This window comes from Oculina patagonica, chromosome 2, assembly GCF_052425735.1.
Source record: "Oculina patagonica isolate OP01 chromosome 2, crgOcupat, whole genome shotgun sequence".
NCBI classification, from domain to species: domain Eukaryota; kingdom Metazoa; phylum Cnidaria; class Anthozoa; order Scleractinia; family Oculinidae; genus Oculina; species Oculina patagonica.
This window is the reverse complement of record NC_135759.1, coordinates 31,617,314-31,640,588: the sequence shown is the minus strand read 5'-3', so window position 1 is coordinate 31,640,588 and position 23,275 is coordinate 31,617,314. Positions and strand designations below refer to the sequence as shown.

Below are 23,275 nucleotides of genomic sequence, written 5' to 3'. Positions count from 1 at the left end.
TGATAGTAAATTAAATCGGCTATAGATTGTCACAGTCAGAACAAATATCCTGGCTGCCATGGTAGCTGAAATAACTTACACCAGTATGTAGACTGTAGTACAGGCAATACAATGTAATAATACATGGTAAATGATCACTAGGTTACCATTGTCAATAGTGCTTTTATATTAGTTGCAGAGGAACAAGGGGAATTGGAGAAAGTCACTCAAAGAAATCGAAATGGACCAGTTTTGTAGTCAGTTTTTGCATGTGTGGTTCCCAGCCCTCCCCCACAGAAGAGATTGGAAGTTCTTGAGGTTGGGAGGGGTGGGTCTCAAAGGCCAAAAACTTTGAGGAAATGTGAGGGTCTCAGGAAAATCCCTTCCGTGCAGAAGTAATGGATAATTGTTGTAATTACACCATGCGTTCAGTTATAGAGAAATAGGACTGCCAAAGGTGGTCTCATTTGGGCCTAGTGGCCCACTTTGCTGGAGCTTATCCTTATTCACCAGTACCCATTTAAACACCTGGGTGGAGGGAGGCATCATCACAGTTACAAGTGTGTTTTATAAGAACACAACACAGTGACCTCGACCAGGGATTGAACCCAGACCACTCCATGCCACCACTGTTGAGAGAAACACTTAGCTCAAAATCAATGACAAAATGTACTGAAGGAAATCTTTATTGTCCAATATATATATTTATACTGTATAGTACCATATGTTACATTACTTTGTTGACTAACAACATTAATGATATTGATAAAAATCACCTCTAAACTACTAAGGCTAACTATATATTTAGAAAATCTTTTTTTCCATTCATGAAGAAGACTGTTTCTATTTCACCACAAATATACAAAAATATGGTGCTTCTCTTTTGAAGGTACTGACCATGCAAAAGAACATAACCTTTTTCACTCGGAAGCAAAAGAATGAAAGATAAGAAAATTTTGCACATGTCATTTTCAGGATTGGGTCATTACTGCAAACCTTGTAAGATGACACTTATCTCTCCCTTAAGTTTAAAATTATCACTAAAAGAAGTGCTAAGCTATACATACGTTGAATTTTGGAAAAGGGTGTGTATCTCACAGAAACGCGACAAAAAAGTACACAAAAACTGAATCAGCAGTGCACAATCAATTTACGTGCACCACTGTTGTTCTGCTTGTTTGGAAAAAATTCATGTCTTAAAACTGTCCCCTGTGAATGCGTCTTCTAACAGAACAAACAGCATACCGGACAGTTGTATACGGTATTTAATAAGTGGAGAAATGTAAAATATCGAAATAATACCTCATAACAATTTTACATTCTCCTTAGTACTTTTAAAAGCTCCATAATCTGAAGCAATTTACCTGTTCAGTGCAGTTAGGCCACACTGTTTGAGTTAAATGTGTAAAAATCTTTATTTCAAAAAATAGTACCTACAAAAAAGCATTTAGTGTTACATTATGTAATTTCTAAGATAAGTATCAGTTTCTTTACATGTCGGAATGCATAAAAACAGTATGAAGCAACAGACTACTATAATTATAATAACTATTATAGTATTTACCAGCTTGAAAGATTCTGACCTGTGAATATATTAAGCTACGAAGTTGCACTCATACATAAGCAAAACCCAGCAAGCTGTTTTGCAAACTTGCAATCTGATTTGCCGCAGAGGTGCCATCCAGTGATCAATAGAAGGCCCTTAGAGCATGAATTATTGCCAAAAACAATAAAACAAGCAGGCGATCTGTCTGCCACTGGGTTATCCTCACACTGCAAATTACTTGTGGTTTCATGATCACAATCACATACTGTACCCAATTTGCACTATTATGTCAACCAGAAATGGCAGCTGTAGTGGCAGGCCTTTGCATTGAAGTCACTTTACGATGGAGTGATTTCATTGAAAAAATGTCTATCGGCTTTGATATCTGCCACAGGGCTTCAATGCACCAACTATCAGCTAACAGAAACGTCAAGAGCACTGAATTCCCATTCCCATGCAATGAGAGGTGCAACCTCTACTGATGAGCTTCCCCTATACAAAACTTGAACTTCATTTAGTTGATATGCTACATGTAAGTAAGATTTGTGGAAACAGTTCTAGTGATCCTAAGTGTTTATACATTCATGACCAGTGTCAAGTAAGTGTTCATTTGTATTTTACAAGATAAAAGATCTGGATAGTAATGTAAGTTTTAATATGTAGACTAGCATTTGTGTCTCTGTTTGGGAATTAAATCATATTTCACATTAATTTTGTTGTAAATTTATAGAAGCTAAAAACAAGGTACATGTAGTGAGTTAAGGAGAAAGACAAAAAATTGTCAAGTTTACAAGACTTGAGAAATGCACGTAAATCATGTCCAATCACTGTGACTACTTTCTGTGGCCATTGAAACAATAACAACCAATCACCAAAGAGGGAAAAGAACAACAACTTAATTGGCCATTTAAGCCAACCAGCACTTCCAAAATGTACTGACAGCCAGCGATTTTGCCACTTACTGGTACATAATTTGGATTATTTGCCCCTGTAACGGGCAAGAGAGTGGGCCCCTGCAGCCTGCTACTCCTGTTATCCTAACTCCTATAACAAAACATTTTGAAAGGGCTGGTCGTATGTGATCCTACTGATAGCATTTCGACATGTTTGAAAGCCCTATTTTCATTCTCAGATGTGATGGTTCATGCTGTTTAAATGGCCGCTCTGGTTACTGTTGTCACATAATATTTGTTATGTATATGTAACTCCCAACAACTGTTGTAAAGGAATATAAGATATACAGGTAGATATAACAGAAATCGGTTACTTTAAAAATAACTTTAGTCTTTTACTAGTCGGTAAATATGATGCTGCGCTCCGTGTTCACTGGTTGACACTTCAAAAACGTAAGCAAGACACAGCAAGGTTTCTTGTGTCTCCCTGTTTGACAACACCTAGGAGAATAAACAAAGGAATCAGCATATCAATCATATATACTTACTTACTTAGCCCCGTAACTCCTAGGAGGAGCATAGGGCATCCACAAATCATATATATTTTTATTTTTTTATTTTTTTCTAATAGTTTATTGCAAACAAAAAAAAGAAAAAGTCGGCTACATACAATGTTGTTACTTACAGAACTGAGACTAAAAATACAATACAGATACTTAATAAAATAATAGTTACGATACTTGTTAACAATGCTTACATATAATGCTTGCTTAGTTTAATTCTTTTTCTGCTATTAAAGTACGTGTCCTTTCAAACAAATCATTATACCGGTAGCATAACAAAATTCCATGCTGGAAAAATTATGCATCTGTGAGATTATGCATGTTACAGAAAAATATTTTGCTGTACACTGGGGAAGTTTTTGGGTAGTTTTGCAAAATCTGGGAATAGCAAATTTTGAGCAGAAAAATAGGCCATGGCATTGTGTAGCCTCTCTTGTACATCTCAATGGTGAAGAGTGGGGACTATAGGAGCTTCTCATGTAATGGTTTGATCACCAGCTAACTCACATGCCTTGTAGGACCAGGTCCAATGTGTGTGTCCTTTTTATTTCCCAAGTAAACAGGGCATACAGGGCTTTCAATAAGATTTGAATTAGGGGGCTACCCGTGATTGGAACCCATTGAATAGCTAATAAGCTGAAACAACTTCCCCGTTAGGGGAAGCCATATAAACATTCGGTGGCTGTTCATGACAAAAATACTTGCCAGGGCTCCCATGGTTTCTGGGTCTTATTGAAAGACCTGGGCATAGACCGGGGATTAAACACAGGATGTAAACAAACTGAGGGAACATCACAAAGAAAAGTACCCTGGGAATGATAATTGTTACATTTCCCTGAAATAATGTCCCTCACATAGGCTGCTATTCACTGAATTTGAATCTTATGAATTCTCTCAGCCCTTTCATTAAACTTAAAAAAAATTCAGAGCTTTGTTTTGAGTAACATACCTGTAGTATAGTGAAGTTTTCCAGTACACTGTTCATCATGTACTTTTCAGGCAGTTGTTTGAGCTTGTGAACAAAATTGATCATGTATTCACACATTGGTGATCTGTGAATTCGGTATACAAACCGACTGTTTTCATAGTGACCAAACTCAGTCTGCAAGAACAATCAAAAAAATTATTTAGTATCACTATTGTTTGTGTGAGGAGGAACAAATCTGCTAAACTATTGATTGTCGCAGGAGTAAAGTTAAAATAAAAAATTGAACATTACTACATTGAAGGCTGCTTGGTCTTTGGCCAGAAAAAAATCTCCAAACACAGCAAAAACTTCACAAAGCAAGATGCCACATCAATTTGATTAAAAGCAATCAATAATTAAAAAGTGTTTTGAATTCCAAATCTCCAGCAGCTCATCAGTGCCTGTGCTTACACTGTAACCCTTCCTGCTTTTGCTCAAAATGTATTGCTGCACCAACATGCGTGCAGAGATTAACAGAACACATGGGCACTGCTTAAGGATTGAACTCCATACCACTTCAATATAGACTGCATTGCATAATTTACCCACTTTGTTACTAAATTAAATAAATTATATACAAAAATAAATAAATAAATCGACTTTATTTTAAGAGGGTAGCATGTAATAGTCTTGCGACTAACAAACCTGTGGCCCTCGGATTCCCAATTGAATTGGAATTTAGAAGTGTTGATTTTTGTGGAGGGAGGAAAACTGGAGAACCCGGAGAAAAACCCTCAGAGCAAGGACGAGAACCAACAACAAACTCAACCCACATATGATGTTGGGTCCGGGAATCAAACCTGGGCCACATTGGTGGGAGGCGAGTGCTCTCACCACTGCGCCATCCCTGCTCCCCATACAAGTACATAATTGTAAGTACATGTAATCATATTTCCCAATGTGTGAAATTCATTAGAATCCTGCCTGGCATTCTAAACATAGGTAACAGTCAGTAAATTTCTTATTTTACGAACCCTTTTTAAAAGTATGACAACTTAATCAAACATAGCCAGATTTAAGTGGCCTGTTATGGGATCCACTTTACTTTATAAACTTCATCTTACCTCCACTTTCTCTACAACTTGTTTTCCAAAAGAACACACTTTTGTGGAACATGTAATTGTCATATTTTCATTTGACTCATACCTGGGGTAACAATAGAGGCTTTACTTAGTATCACATACAAACAATAGATCATCATGCAAAAGATCAACTGTAGAGGACAGTGTAAATGAAGGCAGGAAGCGCAACAATGTTGGAAGCACAAACTCTGCATAAGAATCGTACACAAATCACATGTGTAATTGTGCACAAAAAATGATCAATTTAATTAAAATGTTTCATACTCTGCGTGCTGAACATGCCAAGCAACTGTCTTCATAACAGGAAATAATTTATTGCTACTCCCCATAGATGGGACACTAGTCCACTGCACTGCAAGAATACTGTGCCTTACCCAAGGGCACATCAACAAAATGGTCTGCAACTGCTCAGACCTAGGTGGCCTAATTTGAAGTCTAACACACTAACCACACCACTGCACCCCCCCCCCCCCCCCCAAACGCACCTAAATTTCCAAAACTGACAATCGCTCCAATTTTGCTTAAGCAAAACAAAAAACATTGACAATACCTCATGTGCCTTATGGTATAAAACCAAAAAAACAAAATAGAATAAACCTTACGTGCTTGAAACACCATAAAATGCTCCAGCCTCATCATGAATGTTTGTGTTTAGATCCGCCTGAGGTCGTAAATCAGACAATTTTTCATTAACAAACAAATTAATACCGCCAACAATTTGAATTGAGGGCCTAAGAAAAACCAAAGGAAGAAGACTAAGAGTACATGCTACATTTCATAAAATAAGGCTTACCCAAAATTTTACTAAGAAAAACACTGGTTGAGGTCCCTTGTCATACAACTCTTTGAGACCCCCTTTCTTTTCCGGAAACTTGTCATAAATCTGGCGAATATCAACTGCCTGCAATTTGATGGAATAAGGAAAAAAAAATTAGTACCCCTACAATTAAATAGCAGTAAGTATACTACATCTAGTCTAGAATGTTTTGAAGCACAATTATTTTGTAAACAAATGTGCCATCCCAGGGAATGGGCACTTGTTTTTCCATGCATTATTAGCACAAAAAAGTACGAAATCTTACAGTCAATAAATTATATTTTACTGGGTTACACCAAATGAAATCTGCACTTCTCAACAACTGGTATCCTTTTTTAGCCAATGTAAAGAAGAAAAAAATAAATTACATGTATGTTACCTCAAGATGAGGATCACCAAGGTCTGTGTTTGGGCCCAAGTGCACAAACAAGTGCTTGTGGTACTGAAAAAAGACAGGATAGCTGTTATATAAGCTCCAGATACAAGTCTAATTTTTATACTGACTGCCATGCTGTAAATAATAAATAAGATCTGACATTTGGCATGAAAATTCCACTTACAGACTCTGGGTCCATGCTTTGTTGTTCGAGGAATGCAGAGAACTCAACAAGCCGCAGTGGCTGGAATTAAAACAAAGTTTCATGTGAGACACTTTATAATGATAACCAGAGAACAAACTTACACTGATTAATCAGAAAAAAAGATCTGTTCTTGAGACCATTTACTTATCACTGAGCAGGGCTGCAAATAAAAGTCGGTCATCGGACATTGACCAACCAAACTTTGCCTAGTACGACAAAATCCCAAGTGTGGCCAGACATGATGTCTGGACAATTTTTTGATCGTAAATCATTTTATGGCAAAGATGAATAAAAATCTGCTGTGAGTAAATCTCACTTTGTGTTCGGCTTTCGTAAGTCACTCAACAACCAAGATGGTGTCTTAGTAGGACATACATGTATGTACATGTCTTTTCAAGTAAAAAAAAATATTTGCAGCCCTGGGTTAGTGCTTTTGGATGGAAAGAGGTTTTGTAAGTGAAATGAGTCTTTACAAGTGTATAACAAGGACTACAGCTAGGTACAAACACTTATCAGTATTCAAAATTAATTCTTCACTCAATTTCATCAATGGCCTTACCAGCTGTTGTTCGACAGATCTTGGTGGCCATGAGGAGCTGCCATGAGTGGCAAAGGTTGGTGGCGTGGAGGATACAGTACCACTGCTGTATGAACCACTCCTCTGAAAAACAACAAACAATGTCACAACTCAAACACCTAATCATATAGTGTTTGGAGGTGGCTGGTAATGGTTTCCTGTACTTACAGTTTGATCAATTCATATTTGACCTCCCTTTATCAGTTCTTACCGTACCCAAATTCGCAAGTAGCCAATCAGAAGCGCGATCTACTGTCCTGATATCCTACGATATCAAGTCACTGACCTGATATGCCCCCATATCACGGTCACTTTGAAGTAAAGTAGTGATACATGTACGATGAATTGAAAAGAGGTTTTACAAATAGAACAGAACTTCGTAATTTAAATTTAGCGGTGTTTAGCGGTCGTAAAAAGAGAAAAACTCTCCCGCCAAAACTAAACTTGAGCGCGCTCTCCATTTGCGCGGTGTTTGCCGACGAGTACTGATCGAGACATTCAGACTGAAAAAATGGAGTCGGAATTTCCAAATTTTTCGCTTAATTTTGATTTTGAAAATTTAGAGAATGAAACTCTAAACAAAGGAGTGGAAAAAAAGGCAGAAGAGGAACTTGGTAAAAGTGTTGAAGAGCAAGTCAACACAAGTTGCAGTACGGACCTTGCAAGCATGGCTTCAGTAGAGGGATAAATATAGCCGGATTTTTGGCTGAATTTGGGTATGGTAAATACCTAATCGAACCTTTTTGGTAGGCTTCGGCTGCATATCAGGCTCGTTTGGTTTCGCCATAGGTATTTTGGCTCGACTGCGTCTCACCAAAATATCGAACCATGGCTCGACCAAACTCGCCTGATATGCCGCCGAAGCGTACCAAAAAGATACGATTAGACCGTATAAATACTACAGCTTTGGTATCAAACAAATGTCCAATCACTAGTAAGCCAGTTATGGTCATTTTCTTAAGTGTTGCACATAAATTTTGCATTGTTGATGTTCTAATTGCATTGGAGCAAGGTATTTTTAACCCCATTTTGCCCTTTTTAGAAGATGGATAAATTTGTAGCTGAAGTGTACAGTGTAGTACTCTATTGATAGACAGTGTCTTTATACTGTATATAAATCAATTTAGATGTAGCTGGAAGGATGTAGGTCATGTCGCCCCATTGCATGGTCAGCACAAGTTTTAAAAACGCAATAAAAGCTGTGTACTAGACAGGTACATTGTATGTGTCACTGTGGGGTGGACTTACCATGTCGTCAGGGCTACTGACAGCAGCACCAGTGGGGCTTGCAACTGAGGCTGTGGAAACAACACTGCCAGGAACAGTGGCCTGGACTGCTGGACTGCCATATGGGGACTGTGAAGCATTGTTATAACTGCCTGGTACTGGCTGACCTGCACCAGCTGGCCAGTACTGTTGCTAAAAGAAGACAAAATATAATATAATGAACCGCAAAAATTTCAATGATTTCAACCTGAATTGGTTTAGGGAAAACAGGGGTTTAATTAATGCGCTTTTCAGTCACAGGCAAACTCTGAAGTTCAAAACCAAACTAACAATTGCGTTTTTCGCTTCCATTGGCAGCTGGCAACAACCAACCAACCTTGAAAACAGAAACAAAGAAAATTGATCCAAAGCTATCAATCACAGCTGAAAGATGTAACCTTTTGACCTGGTTGACGAGAACTTCAGTGTTTCCTGTGAAGTCTGCTTAGATGATTGATGGCAGCGAAAACCGTTAAATGGTTTACTGGTTGATTGAGCAGAGATTGCATGTTATTGAAAAGTGCAATAAGTTTTAAAGTAGGAATACACCAAAAGGAAAGTAGGCAGACAGAAAAGAACATTTGAATGGAATTTCTTTATGTTCAATTTCAAAGTAGCCAGGTACTGACTCTTATGTATCCTGTTACTAGTACCTGTGTCCTGCCTTCTAAATACAACCCTGGGACCACGAATGCGTACATGTAAGGCTTAATTCCCAGCCAGGTTTTACAGTCCGAGAGCATCGTTCAGTAATTGCTTAACATACCTGGTAACCTTGGTTTTCGTTGTTAAATGAAGGAATTCCTGCAGCAGCTAAAGCCTTGTTATGAAGAACTGAAGCTGATACAATCTGAGCTGATGACATTGATGCCATGGTCTGTAGGGCTTTGTCACGAGCTGCCTGATCCTACGTAAGGTAACAAGACATCCATTTATTACAACAATATTAAAACAATGTTTTGTTTCAGAAAATATGCATACCCCTCACGCGGAAGGTTTTCTGATTTGAATCCCCCACCCCTAGGGCTAAACTGGAAATTCCAGTTAAGCCCCATACCTTCCTGTAAACAATTTAGCTTTTAAGATCCCCTGCAACCCCCCCTCCTCCCTCGAGGGGTGTCGCTAAGGGTCGGTTATCGGAAACTGCACAATCTGCTGAAATAGAACTTATATCTGTCTGAAATATTCTTCCATGAAAATAGATCCTGACTCTACTGGTGGGAGGTCTTCTTTAGTTCTTATGATCAGGGCTCAGAGAAGCTAGCGGCGCTTGTTAATAGCCAAAGGCTCTAAAATTTAGTTTTGGCTACCAGTTCCTAGCCCTCCTACTACCATTTGGGTAGTGAAGAACTTGGATAGTATCTGAAACTGCTCATCTGATAGAAATCAATATACCTTACTAGTGAAAGATTGCTTCTAGTTAGAAGATCTGACGTGTCACTGGCTCAGTAAACCAGTGGGTTAAAAAGTCTAGTCTTAAGTCCTTATGATGTTCACGCACAGTAAGTCAGGTGATGTTCGATCATTGTTTTGACTAGAATTCGGCAAGGATAAAACAGAGCATCAGTTCTCTTCTAAGCAATACAAGTAATTACCTTGCATCAGCTTTTAAAACATTAAACCACAAACCTTAATTTTTGCGTGCACTTCTCTGGGTTTTCTCCTGGCTAACACCTGTATGTGACTTGAAACCTATCAATAAATGCAAATAAACAAATTAACAACCAACCTTAAGTTTGCCTTGAATCTCCCTTGCTTTTTTCCTTGCTAAGACTTGAATGTGACTGGAAACCTAAACAAGAAATAAAATCCCAAATCATCTTACTTTGAAGCAGCTGAACCCTTTGAGTCCCGTTATCGAAATGCCGATTCTTCTTATTGATTAGTTTGGATTTCTTTAGATGCCAGTCTTGAGAGTTTGGTGGTTGATTTAGAAAATATTACTAAGTTGTTGATTTTTCTTTTTGTTTGACAATGTTTTAATAAGAAAATGAGAAGCTCTAGGTATTATTTAACGCCAACTTTTGGTGCTCAGCTATATGTTGAAATTTTGGTGGAAATCTCTGGATGTGCATGCACATAAAGAACAATTTTGGACAGGATATTACCAAGTGAATTATGGAACTAGTTTACAAATTATTTAAGTGTGCCTTCATTATTACCGTTTCAAATTTAACAACAAATTCAAATGATAAATTAGTCCACAGGTTGAAGTAATCTTAAATACTAAAAGTCACCTTTCATGGTAAAAAAATGTGCTAGCTTAAATAATTACTTTTCTGTTTATAACCAGTCAATAATTCAAGCAAAGCAAAGGAAGGAGAGACTGCAATTTCCTGTACAAATACAGCAACAACAGTGATATTCTACATAGTTTTAAACACAGAGCAAATTGAAAGCCATTCATATTAGGCTTCTAGCCAGGAATTGAAAATTGGGTGTCTTTTTTTAATTTTTTTTGGGGGGGAGGGGGTGTCCATAATAAATTTGAGAAACAAGGTATAAAGATCTAATTGGTGATTTTTCTTTAATTTGGTGAATTTGATGGCTTCAAGTGCGATATGTACACACACCTGTATCAACTAACAGGAGATCCAATAACAAAAATTTGCATAAAGACAACTGTTTTTCAAAACCTTAACTGTCTGACATTGCAGAGAATTTACATGTACCTCTTACATGAAGCTCTTGTATTCCCAATATTTTACTAGAGATACGACATGTTATAATTACCTGTTTTCTTGTTCTCGTTTTTCCAGTTCTCAGTTTGATGTAGCGGGCAATCAACTCATTTCGACCTGGTTGCAAAGGAAAGAAAAAAAATGAAAAATCGATCATATATAGGTTTAATAAATGTTTTTGAGATAAAGGGGGAAATACTTATCTTACAGTTAACTCACTATACATTATTATTTACAGCAGGATAACCAATTTTGTTAAATGTGGTTTTTGTGTGAGAAAATTGAAATAGGTTAAACATGTCAAGTAAAAGGATGGAAAGAAGAACTGCATTTGAGCAAACTACTGAGGCCGCTGTTCCACTCAAATCCAGAATTAAATATCAACTCTGAATGGTCAGATCACAATTTTTGGTGAGAAGTCTGCAGTCAATTTTGACAAGGGTTAAAAATTAGATTAATGGGCTAACATGATTCCAATTTGTGAACATGCAAGCTACACAGTAGCTTGTTCATGTTAATCATGACTCCTGACATTACAACAACATGGACCTTGGTACTTTGATGTGCAGTTGAATCCAGATAGCCCAAACCCCCAATAACGTACAAATTTTACTCTATTTGATATCTCGAATCCCTGATAACTTGAACCTTTTCCATTTCCCTTGAAGGTTTGAGTTATTTGGATTCAACTGCATTTCTAGCTTGATTGTAGTGTCTTCTTTTTTAAAGTTTACTGGGAACCTCCTTTTTCCACTTTTAACAGCATTTCATTAAAATCATGTTTTTGGAACTGCCAAGTTGCCCAAGCTCAAACTGTAAATTTATCATACTTGGCTCCTCTCAGAAATGGAGCCAAAGCTACGACTCATCAAAGCAGTTGTTGATGTATTGCAAATACTATCTTAAACACGAAACAATTCGAATGAAGAAGTGTTTATAATGCTTGACTGCAATTTGGTAAAGAAAATAAAAAAACATGATCATTTGTGACCATCATACAATTGCTCAGGGCAAACTGTCAATCAAAACACTAATCCTACAATAAAATTTTGCAATACAACAAAGGAGAAGTGCTGGTATGTTTGACTGCATGTAACAAGACCTTGTGATTTCACTAATCTAGAACAATTATTCCAAAAAGCACATCTACATTCAGTAGTTTTATTACAGTTGAGCAGAACATGTGTAGTCCTACCAGGCAAAAAGCTACAAAAATTACTTTTAAAAAATTCTCTGTGGTCGTTAATAAGCAATAGTGAGCTTGACTGGGACAATTTTTTTCAGGAAGTGGGCAGCTACCACTGTATATATCTTAACCTTCAATTAGATGTCCTAACCATTTGAAGAATGGATGTGCATACAACACAATTTATTACCAATGCACTATCTACAGTGCATATGATTTTAAAAAAAATTGAATACATTTTTTGTGTACAACTCAATATTATAAACTAATTAAAAAAAAAAAAAATTGGTCCACAAAAGAGAAAATGTTTCTGGCTTTACAAATTCTCTCCCCAAAACACATATGTACTCTAAACTGTCAGTCTAGTTTCAAGGTGAAGACAGTACTACAAAAAAATGCAAATTGAAAAGTTTTCAGCAGTCTGTTAAGAAAATGCAAATTTATTTTATATAGCTTTTTAACAAAACTTCACACTGTGGTAGCAACTTTAATAAAATTATAAGCAAAAGTCAAGTTAGAAAGTCAATATACGCAGAAAATATAGCTCTTAAGAGGGATATTTTTAACATCTTATATTTTACCAGTATTACATTTATGATATTCAATTAAAATAGCTCAAAATACTTCCATGTGGCATACTAATCAGGAAAGATATATGGGTCTTTGTTCCGAAGAAGACAAAAGTTTGAAAAATTATACCTCATAAAATTTCTCTTTCGATGCCATTTATAACTCAATAAACTAAACACGCTCTCTGCCAAAATAATTTACGTAACAGTGTTATTAACGCAACCAAAAACACATGCAGGGGATTATAACAACTGCATTATGAAGACAGAATTTTGCTGAATAGATCAAGATCACATCACAATGATTTTTGACTCGCTAAACCTCTAAAAAAGAGATCCGTTGGTTTTCTACAACGCAAATGACGGGAAATTGGTGGCCTACATCGATCACACAACCGCTGCGGTAAAGCGTTAATGTAAAACTGCGAGATACATAGCGAACATATTTCAAACAATTGAACACGCGTAGCATACATTTGGAGCGTAACTGAGCATTCGTGACATCTAACACTGTTCAGGCTGATTTTTAAGTTGCCGGGCGAAAACCGATAAGAAGCCTTGAAGTATGCTAACATTTTCATGAACTCTGCTCAGCCAGCTGCCACGCGGGATCGGGTATTCGTGTTGAATGCCAGTCATGTAGTTATTACAACAAGAGACGAGCGTTGTTCAGTTGATATAAACAACCCGATTGATCATTCCATGCCTTCGAACGTGGACGATACGGTATGTACTGTCAACATTCCCTCTATTCTTAACAAAGCAACGGTTTCTCATTTTAGAAATACTTTCAAATTACGTTAATGGCTTAGTCAAGGGACCAGCTTACTGAGTCAGTGGCAACCGTTTAGGTTTCCGGGTAAAGCAATATTCGGACAATCGACGGTTGAAGAATTGCACAAATTCGACAAGAATGCATTTGTATTCACTTACCGTACATTTTTCCCTCATCGGAGAGAATAATTTTTCGCCGGCCACAAGGTGGATAAATAGCGAGAGCCTCCTGAAAGGATTGCTCGATATCTGGCGACCAAACTCCTTCGGCATCGTTGGCCATGTCGACAGGGCTTTTTGTCGCGCTGCCCTCGTCGGCCGAGTTGGCCATTTCGAGGTCCTCGTGGTCCGAAATCTTGGCGGTTATGTGGAAAACAACACTAGAAATATGGCTCTTAACAGGAGGCAAGCTCCAACTACTGTTTATTCTAGCCGTGTAGACTTCTTACTGCTGTCTTGATCAGTCGTTCCGGAAGCACAAGTCTGGAAAAATGAGAAAAATTCGAACGATTCAACAGGCCGATGGAACATTTGAAGGGGAAAATCTATCAAACGAATTGAGATCCCTCACGCTCTCTTGTAACATACCTAGCCTCGCAGAAGTCTCCAAAAGACAAAAATGATGATAGTCTGCTCGTCCCTCTAAAAATCACCTGGAATTAGCAAGTTGCCCCTTTCTTGAGTGAAAACGGAGGCCAACAAAGAATTTAAGGAATGACACAACTATGCTCGGCGCGCCCACAAAAGACTTGCGCTATTTCTCCCTAGAGGGGGGTTAATGACATTTCCTTTCGTCACCCGTTTGCGCAAGAAGAATTCAAAGCTCGCGAGGTTCGATGCCCAAACACGGGGATAGAATTCTAGGAATGTTTTCTTTAACGCAAAGGTCTTCAAATCATACTTAATCTTATAAAACATTTTTTCTTTGTGATTTTTGGAAAAGAGGATCAATTTAGGGTTTATAACGATCACAATTGCCCAAGTTACCTTCTGATCAAATGCAAATTTCTCTGTACACCTTTTCTTGCGTTTTGTCGATACAGAATAATTATCCACCACGTCATTCCACGCATATTTTAGAGAAAAAGTGACTTCTGATTGGCTCTCGCCTAACACACCCCATTAAATTTGTCGAGGACGCACGCGACATCGAAAACCTTTATTCTAAGCAAGGGAACAGTCTTCTGAGAAAATTTTTCGTTAAACAAACGCCTTCTACCAGTGCAGTTTGAATTATTTATTTTGCATGATAAAATTCGACTTTATTTTTCTGTTTTAAAATAACTGGCGCACTAGAGCAGGCCGATCTTTTCAGTCACGATGTTTAGACACTTGTTTTTTACAACAACTGAAACACCGATGCGTATGAAGGCTTATTTCTGTCGCAAACGGCTGGTGTGTTGCAGCCGGCGGGGATTTGCCATCTAACAGCTAGCGAAAGAGTTTACCGTAATTATGATCCTTCTGCAAAATTTCCGTTTTGTTTTTGATCGGTAATTGTTGTAAATGAGGTGCTTGCCGGGGTGCTTGTGGCTAGACAAGGCGACTCCGGATATGCTGTGAAGTTAAGAGCTGACTGCTACAAAAACAGACTCACGACATACTATATTGAAAAAAAAACAAAACAAAATAAATTCGCTTCTGCTCAAGTATTTCTCAGCCTTTGTTCTCGGTGAAGTCCTCGATTTTAAAAATAGTTCCACCTGTAAAACACAGTCACAATTGACAAACGCTTCAATGACTGTGTCCGGAACTCAGGTGAAGTCCAAATTATTCAGGGATGTCATTTTGGAAGTGAGAACTTGTTGTTTTGACGTGTGATATTGCATTCGTTCTTTACAGTTAGTGGCTCTTTTATCAATTTGTTGTCCACTGATTGGTTACCAACAAAAAGTAAATTTCAAGAAAAAGCAGCTGATGGCCGATCATTGCTGTAAAATAAGAGACTTGCGGACTTCTGTAGCCAGGCTAAGTAAATGTGCCTTATTTGATAATTCTGCAGTGGAAAGTTATAGCCCGATCTAACAAGTCTCTTTCTTCGCAAACAAACCGTGAAAAGAAAAAAAATTGAAATAACCTGGCGAGCTTGTAGTTAGGTGTTTAGTAGCAAATTGTCATGGCTTTCAGGTCAAGTGAGATATTATAGATATTGATTAACTTTTATCGGCAGTGGATGTTGATCGACGACTTGTGTTATATTGCTTGTTTGCTTGCTTGTTTTTGGTTTATCGAAAATCGTGCCATTTGAAACTGATGCGTTTTGAAAAGACTGCGCTTGCAAACCCAGTGACTAAACTGATCAGCTGATATTTGGCGGCAAGTATACAAGAAATCTACCTCGTAGGTTTGTAATGTGAATGTAACTGCGCGCGCGCGTAATGTTGACGATAAAACAAAACAAAACAAAACAAATAAAAACAACCTATTCTAAGCTTTTTGTTAATAACGAAAAGAAGCTGAAAAATCTGTCGAGAATGATGCCAGTGATAGCCATGAAGTATAAGTTTATTAGCGGACGTGGGATTTGTAATTGACATCGTAACAAAATTTTCACCGGGCGGAACGGTAGTTGTTTCACTTGCTTTGGTCCAAAACATGTTTTTAAGGACATGCCGTTTATATTATATAGTTGGTATACACCTTGCTGACATTGGCAGGCTGCTGGGTAGTCCCATATCGATCATGCATCACATGTATTGTAACCGGGTCGCCCGCTGAAGCTTTCTACTCGACAAAACAACTTTAACTTACCGGCTATTTAGTTTTTCCATTGCCTTCATACGTTAAAAGCTGTACACAAGAGCTGTGTCATATCAGCTTCACGACCGCGGGATGAATTCTGAGAGATGGTACCTTATGAGTGAAATGAAGCTAAACCGATAAGAGCATACAGCCGGGAAAACTTTCAAACTACTTCAGTAGAGTTCTACCTTTCATTATCGAGCCTCTCTATGGATACCTATGGTCTTCGTTTTCTTCGCAATTTTTTTGGAAATCTCCGTTTGTTTTATGCAGATCTTCGTTTTACTGGCGGTTTGAAACGGTTTGAAAGTTTATTCAGTGACTTCAGAGTAATTTGCAGTTGATAGATATTCCTGGGATAGATCACTTCAATAACAAACTGCATTACTTACTGTTTAAATTCACGAAAAGCTACATATATCAGTGGAGTATTTTTGAAGTATACAGCCTTGCAATGGCTTCATGTGGTTTCGCGGCAGTGACTATAAATGTAGTCAAATGCCAAAATTCAGAAATTACAGAATTGAGTGTGAATTAAATTTTACACCAGTATACACGTATGAATGACAAGTACTGAACATGACGTTTAATCAGTCTTCGTCCGTCAGTGCATAAAAATGTGAACTGTTTCAAAACAAACATCCATGGCACGCTGTCTTGAATATCGCTTTGAAAGCCTGTAACCGTTCAAGACATCCAGCGTCATTTATTACCAACTTTGAAACTTGTGTTGTACACTGACTTAACGAAGCGTATGTTAGTTTATGGTCTTAATAATGTATAGGTTCGAAGAAAGAGTTAAATCATGACTAACAAATCACTGTATTATCGTTATTATGTTATTATACTTAGCTTTTAATTGATGATTTTATATAAAGCGCAATTCAGAATTTCGAAAGTGTAGGCTGTGTACCGTAATCATATTTTATTTACATTCCAAATAAATTATTTTAATTGTTATTGTTTTATTATGTGATTTATGTTTTTAACTGCTTCTGGAGTGTCTTATTTAAGGGCCCGGGCTACAAGTGAATTTCACCACCTTGATGTTTGTCAGTGTTTCTTGACTTCCCGTTCTCCTTTATAAAATTTTCTCCAAATTCTCAATTCTGTGTGCTCAAGTCTTTAGAAAGTGACAAATGTCGTCAGTTTCTTATAGCCTAGTCAGCCAATGAATTCTGGAACTAGTTGTCTGCTACGTACACACAATTTCTCTCTCTTTTCACTTGATATGGAAGTGTCGCGTGTTTCGAGGACTGACTATAGCGTGTCCTGCCAGATGTATTCGTAATGAGGCTACATGTCGGTCACGCTATAAAGGCGATTCCGTGTCATTTTAAATGGTTTTATATCGAATTAAACACAATATTTCAAACGAGAGGAGAATAAAAAACAAAGGAAATACTCGGATATAGTTATAGTGATATATCAGTGGAAGATCAATCCGACTGGATAACATAAAAATTTCATCTGACAGCCCGACGGATTGAAAAATCGAAGTTTTTACTGTCCGACCGACAGGCTCCTCCGTCTATAATACTCAGAAATAGTCTTTGTTCATTGTGTACCTAGGATTTTGATTTCTTTGAATTGTTCAAGTATAGAGTTTGCAGTTAAATCTCCTAGAGTCAGGTGTGTTGATTTTTCAGCTGTGACCATTCAAAAAGTGATAAAGTTGTTGAGCAATACTGTTGCCCAGGGCACCCGTTTGTTTCGTTTGCCTTGACCTTGGCTACTTTTAGAAGCGAGAGGGTTAATAGAAGGAGCAAAAAAATTCCCCAAAATAACTGTGTCAAAGCCCCTAGAAATCAAGACACCGAAAACAAACAGCTTGACGCATCTTTATTTGGAAGAAACAGATTCTAGTCAGCTCTGATCGCACACGGAAATCTCACAGTTGGAAAGAAATATGTGGCTATTCTTAGATTCTTTAAATATTATAAGCTGATAACAGCAGCTCAGCTGTACTGTATTCGGTTAATTATGTCTGTTATGCCAAAAATGTGTTTTGATCAGATTACTTTGCGCGCAACTCAGTCTAATATTACAATACCTTCTCGTTTCCTCCTTTGCATTCCTTTTACTTAATAAGGTCAAGGCAAAAAAATGTAAACATGTGTCTTGGCTTGTTTTGATTTAAAAGAGAGTGTTACTGTAGTTAGTAAAACGTACTCTTATGTCTCTTATATGCAATCATATGAACAAATCAAGGGTACCAGTTGTATTTATCGCTAAGAACGTAACCTAAGTAGCTATTAATCCTCCACTTTACAAGAGTCCCGGGAACAGGTCTGGGGGTCAAGGCTATAATCTTCGACGGAATAAAAAGAGATATGACAGAAGTGAACCCCTCTTTCTCCGAAATCAATGATGAAGTCGATCTAAAACTAAAACGCTATTTTTGTTTTCCAAGATAAGTGAAATTTAGAGGAGGGGTGATCTTAACTTCCCCTTTGTAGAGTCCAAAATTGTAGTCCCTACCCATTTTAAACTTTGCTTCACATGCTTGGCAATATCTACAATGAACGCGTAATAGGTGCTTATTTGCATGCGAAATTCAACTCTAAAACTGCACCGGTACTGGTAGAATCTTCTGATTCAAAGCCACTATAGGGACTGCTAAACTGATATAAGGGTCTCACGGAAGGATCACTTAAGTACAGTAAATTGCGCCAAATCCTTTTGACATGTCTAATAACCGGGTCTAAGAATATGCAATAGTTTACTTGTTAGCTAGCGTTGTGCCTTACTTCGGCTGAGTAATAGGATCGATCGTGTATTTTAACAGGACAGGCATTTTCCGGTCGGACCTACAACTGTAGTTCAATGAAAGCATTCAATTCAGCTTGTTCGAGGTATTTTTGCTCATAAATGTTTTAAGTTTCTAATGAAGTTTAGTTTCATCTTTGTGTTTGTGTTCTTTAATTTTGTTGCCTTTTTCCGCTTAGCTTGTTGTAAGCTTCAGTCGTAACGAAGTTTCGAAAGTAAGTATTAAACTTAATAGTTGATAGCAGTATTGCGGTTTTTGTTATCACTAGGAACGGATGAGTGATAAGCGTCATTTCGCAGACCGTGACCGACTGTCTTATCCCCATTGTTCTGATAGAAATCCTCACTTTTTTTCAAAATGTCCACATAACACTGACATAAGAGTTACAAGCCGATTCCCCGCGGAGACGTTATCATAAGATCCACTTCGGCACGTTCTCAGTATCCTGAGCCTACCCTGGACTTACAGATTTCATTTTTTTCTGTTTCTCGGTCGAGACATCTGTGACATGGGCCTGCATCGCGGACACTTCCGTCGGTACCTGAGACTTACCGCAGACAGTTGGCAGGTGTCATGCCCATTCAGGGTTCTTCTTCCTCCCCATTCCTTCCCCGTTTCCCCTTCCCTCTATCAATTTGCCTCAAGTCGCTTTAGCTCAATTTATAGGGGAGGGGAGGGGAGGGAAAGAACAAAAGTGCAAAGCTTCCCAACACTTTTGTCTGAGGTTGTAGGTTTGGCATATTCTCGTCCCCAGAGACCGCGATCCTTTTGATCAGCTTCAAGATTCGCGACCGAATCTGGGGATGACAGACTTTCCCACCGCTTGAGACTCAGGGAAGGTTTTTAAGTTTTACAAGGCAAAACAATGCATCCTGTTGGTCTTAGCATCAACCAATCGAATTAGTCATCAATTAGTTCTACGTTTCCCGTATCACGCAAACCGTGATCACTAAATAAACATCCCTTCCAATGTAAATTCTCATTGTACCTAAAAAAGGCTGGTTTGGCTAGCCGAAATATAATATACCTAATTTTAATTCGTTCTATTCTGCCGGTTGAACGCAAGTCATGAGGCGTGGCTTCACGATTTGATTCGCTGGACTTTAGAAGAAGAAATGAAACCACAAGGAGCAGGATAAAAAAGCTAACCCCTCTTACCTAAAGGCTGTACTCATACACAGTCTTACGATATATGATAATGCAAATGCGGCCTTACACTACTGAAGACCTGAAAAAAATTTTCAGGCTCTGAGCGGGAGTCGAACTCACGACCTTTGCGTTGCCAGTGCAATGCTCTACCACTGAGCTATCAAAGCCACATGAGAGCGGTCGTATATGGGTAATCCCTTTATGGTGGACATGATACTCGGCCCAAGTATATGTGAAATAAATAATGTGTGTCCAGCAGTAGCAATGAAATATATATATGATAATGCAAATGCGGCCTTACACTACTGAAGACCTGAAAAAAATTTTCAGGCTCTGAGCGGGAGTCGAACCCACGCTGGACACACATTCATTTATTTCACATATACTTGGGCCGAGTATCATGTCCACCATAAAGGGATTACCCATATACGACCGCTCTCATGTGGCTTTGATAGCTCAGTGGTAGAGAATTGCACTGGCAACGCAAAGGTCGTGGGTTCGACTCCCGCTCAGAGCCTGAAAATTTTTTCAGGTCTTCAGTAGTGTAAGGCCGCATTTGCATTATCATATATATATTTCATTGCTACTGCTGGACACACATTCATTTATTTCACAGTCTTACGAGCTTACAATTTTTTCATATTTCTTGTTTCGTAACATAAATTGGTGCAGGTGCAGGAAATGAAAGGAGAGTAGACGGTGTTCTGATGACGATAACAATATCAGTTAACAGAAATCCTGTCCCAAAGAGGGTCTGCTTCCGCTCTTGCTTAGTCTAGTTTTGGGTTATCAGGTTCTTTGTTTGATAAAGTTAACATTTTTACGACTTTAGGGTCGATATCAGTGTGATAAACCTTGAATGTAATCTTAAAGTCAAAGGTGAAGGCGAAGGTTGAGGAGAAGTATGTACTCCCGTCAATTTAGGATAGGTGTGTGTGGCAAAGGTTTCTAAACCTAAGCCTATTTAAGGACAGAAAATCGGAAATGGACGTAGAGACTAAAGTAACTAACATTTATATAAATATATATTTTTTGTTAGTAGATCAACAGGTAGTTTTGTTTTGATCGACTATATCTTTTTGGTGTAGGTGAACGTTTACCCACTTCATTTTAAAGGAACCCTCTCTACTCTTCCGCAACTACGTGAACACGTGTCTCAAAATCAAGGAATTCGAAGAAGCCAGCGGTTGCCCCTCACACGTTGGAAACAACCCTGAGAAACAACAACATCTCGCCGCCTACCAGGTCCTAGAGGGGATTGAATTGTAGACCTGGAGACACCGGGATCAATCTGTCTAAATATAATAAAAATCTGCAACATCACAGCGACAAACCGATGAGTGGTGTCGGATCTATTGAAGACCTGGATCAGTAACTTAGTTAAAATATTGACGGCAAACTGATCCTGACGGCTAAAGCATTCAAAAATAAACAATTTTTTTGTTTATTTTTGACAGCTTTAGCCGTAAGGATCAGTTTGCCGTCTATATGTTCCAATCTGTCCAATGTACAACTTCCCGAAGCTGAAACCAAACTATTTTCGCGGATTGACAATTGAAAAATTGTAAATCTGAAAACTTTTGTCTCATTGAAAGTAAGAAATGAACAAAACAGTGCATCAGTGCATGTTTTTTATCACTTCTTTGAATTTGTGATATATCGTTATTCCTAGAAACACTAGACGTTTTGACGGAGAAATCGTTGTACATTGAATGTTACATGCGTGTAGTGGGTTACTGTGTGAATTATGTCTGTATTTTTTAATACTTTGTGGAATTTTAAATCGAAGTGTAACTATTTCCACAAGTTTGTGGAAGTTTAAATATCGTTTAGTGCCAAACGATAACAAGTCAAGTGAAATAAATAATTATTTTTGTGTGCATAATATTTCATTCATTCTATGTTCTTTTGGCTCGTCACACAATCTTTCTCACACTTATCCTCCTCGCGTTTAGTGAGGTATAGAGCAGTTTTCAAACGAGTGTCGTAAAGCCAAAACCAAAGTAATTGCTCTGGCCAATCATAAAGAACACAGACAATCCAGTGAACCAATCAAAACTCGAAGCAAATACATGTAGCTGGCACGAAGCGCGGGAAAACGTGCGCGAGCGAGTCACGATTGGTTTTGGTTTTAGTTCTGATTGGCTGAGAAAGTGGCGCGAGATTTTTAAGCCAATCACTAAGCGTAGTAATGCAAAACCAAGGCAAACGCAATTTACTTTCGACACTCAAGTGTAAACCGCTCTATGCATATTAACTAACTTTGGTATAAGGCATACTACTAGTGGGCCGACCATATAGTTTTTACCTATAGGTCGAACGCACTCCCCTAATCTCTGATTACTACTATTTTTACTGGTAAATGCGCCTGGTCCGTCAGAGGTATTAGCGTTTTCGAACCGTTATAGCGTTTTCGTGCGTGTGGACGGGCGAAAACGATTCAAAAACGCTACGACCCGCTACAAGCGGATACGAAAGGATAAAACAGCGTTTTCAAACGAAAACGGATACGTGTGGACGGGGCCAAAGACTGATAGTCGACTTCTTTCTTCTTTCAAAATATTAAAGCATCTTGTTTACATAAATTAATATAAAGGAAAACGTGCAGCAAATTGTGATTTTTACGTTTTTCCTAAACCACTTCAGAAATTAGTCACTTTTTTTAAAAGCCACATAATTTTTTTAAATGACATTCCAGCAGAACATACTTGGCAAAATCCTTTCTCTCACGACAAACGCTTATCATCGTAAGCTGTATTAAACTCTTTATGGGAGTTAAAAATCGGTTAAGAAAGGAAAAGTGTCTTGGGTCATTGTTGTGCATTATATTTTTAAGTGTCGTTTCAGAAACTCTCCGTCAGCTCTAAGGTTCTCTTGTCGCATTTGAATGTAGTGGCATGTCAGCTGGCGAAAGGAAATTTGTGTAGGCGACCCTATTATAGGTGGCGGGGGTGGAATTCACAAACTTGTCAACAACGACAGCTGTTAACTCCCCTTGATTCCAGCTGACAAAGTGGGCGTTTTTCTAAAGCTCTCAGTGAAACGATAGGCAAGCGGAGCTGTGATGGGGAGATTATTCTTGACATTTTCCTAGACCCACCCTTTTCTGTTATTTCTTTAGTACATTTAAATA

At 38.1% G+C, this 23,275-nt stretch overlaps 1 protein-coding gene and 1 long non-coding RNA gene across 3 annotated transcripts; one reads left to right on the top strand and one right to left on the bottom strand.

The window, feature by feature from the left end:
* Positions 1-1,899: 1,899 nt before the first annotated feature.
* LOC144644149 (transcriptional enhancer factor TEF-1-like) lies at positions 1,900-14,229 on the bottom strand. 2 transcript variants are annotated; one of them, XM_078503571.1, is made up of 14 exons: positions 14,070-14,229; positions 13,641-13,964; positions 11,005-11,069; positions 10,001-10,063; positions 9,038-9,178; positions 8,254-8,424; positions 6,988-7,089; positions 6,408-6,467; positions 6,227-6,289; positions 5,824-5,931; positions 5,633-5,691; positions 5,013-5,094; positions 3,931-4,083; positions 1,900-2,919 (listed from the first exon to the last, which is right to left on the bottom strand). In XM_078503571.1, exons 2-14 carry the CDS (start codon positions 13,810-13,812, stop codon positions 2,806-2,808), a joined length of 1,353 nt encoding a protein of 450 aa, XP_078359697.1. In that variant the 5' UTR covers positions 13,813-13,964; positions 14,070-14,229; the 3' UTR covers positions 1,900-2,805. The 2 variants fall into 2 exon arrangements, with proteins under 2 accessions (XP_078359697.1, XP_078359698.1); XM_078503572.1 differs by lacking the exon at positions 10,001-10,063 and adding an exon at positions 9,901-9,963.
* On the top strand, positions 12,793-22,027 carry LOC144644163 (uncharacterized). Its single transcript, XR_013569057.1, has 2 exons — positions 12,793-13,433; positions 21,231-22,027. It is a non-coding gene; the product is annotated as an uncharacterized LOC144644163 (long non-coding RNA).
* The last annotated feature ends 1,248 nt before the right edge of the window (positions 22,028-23,275 follow it).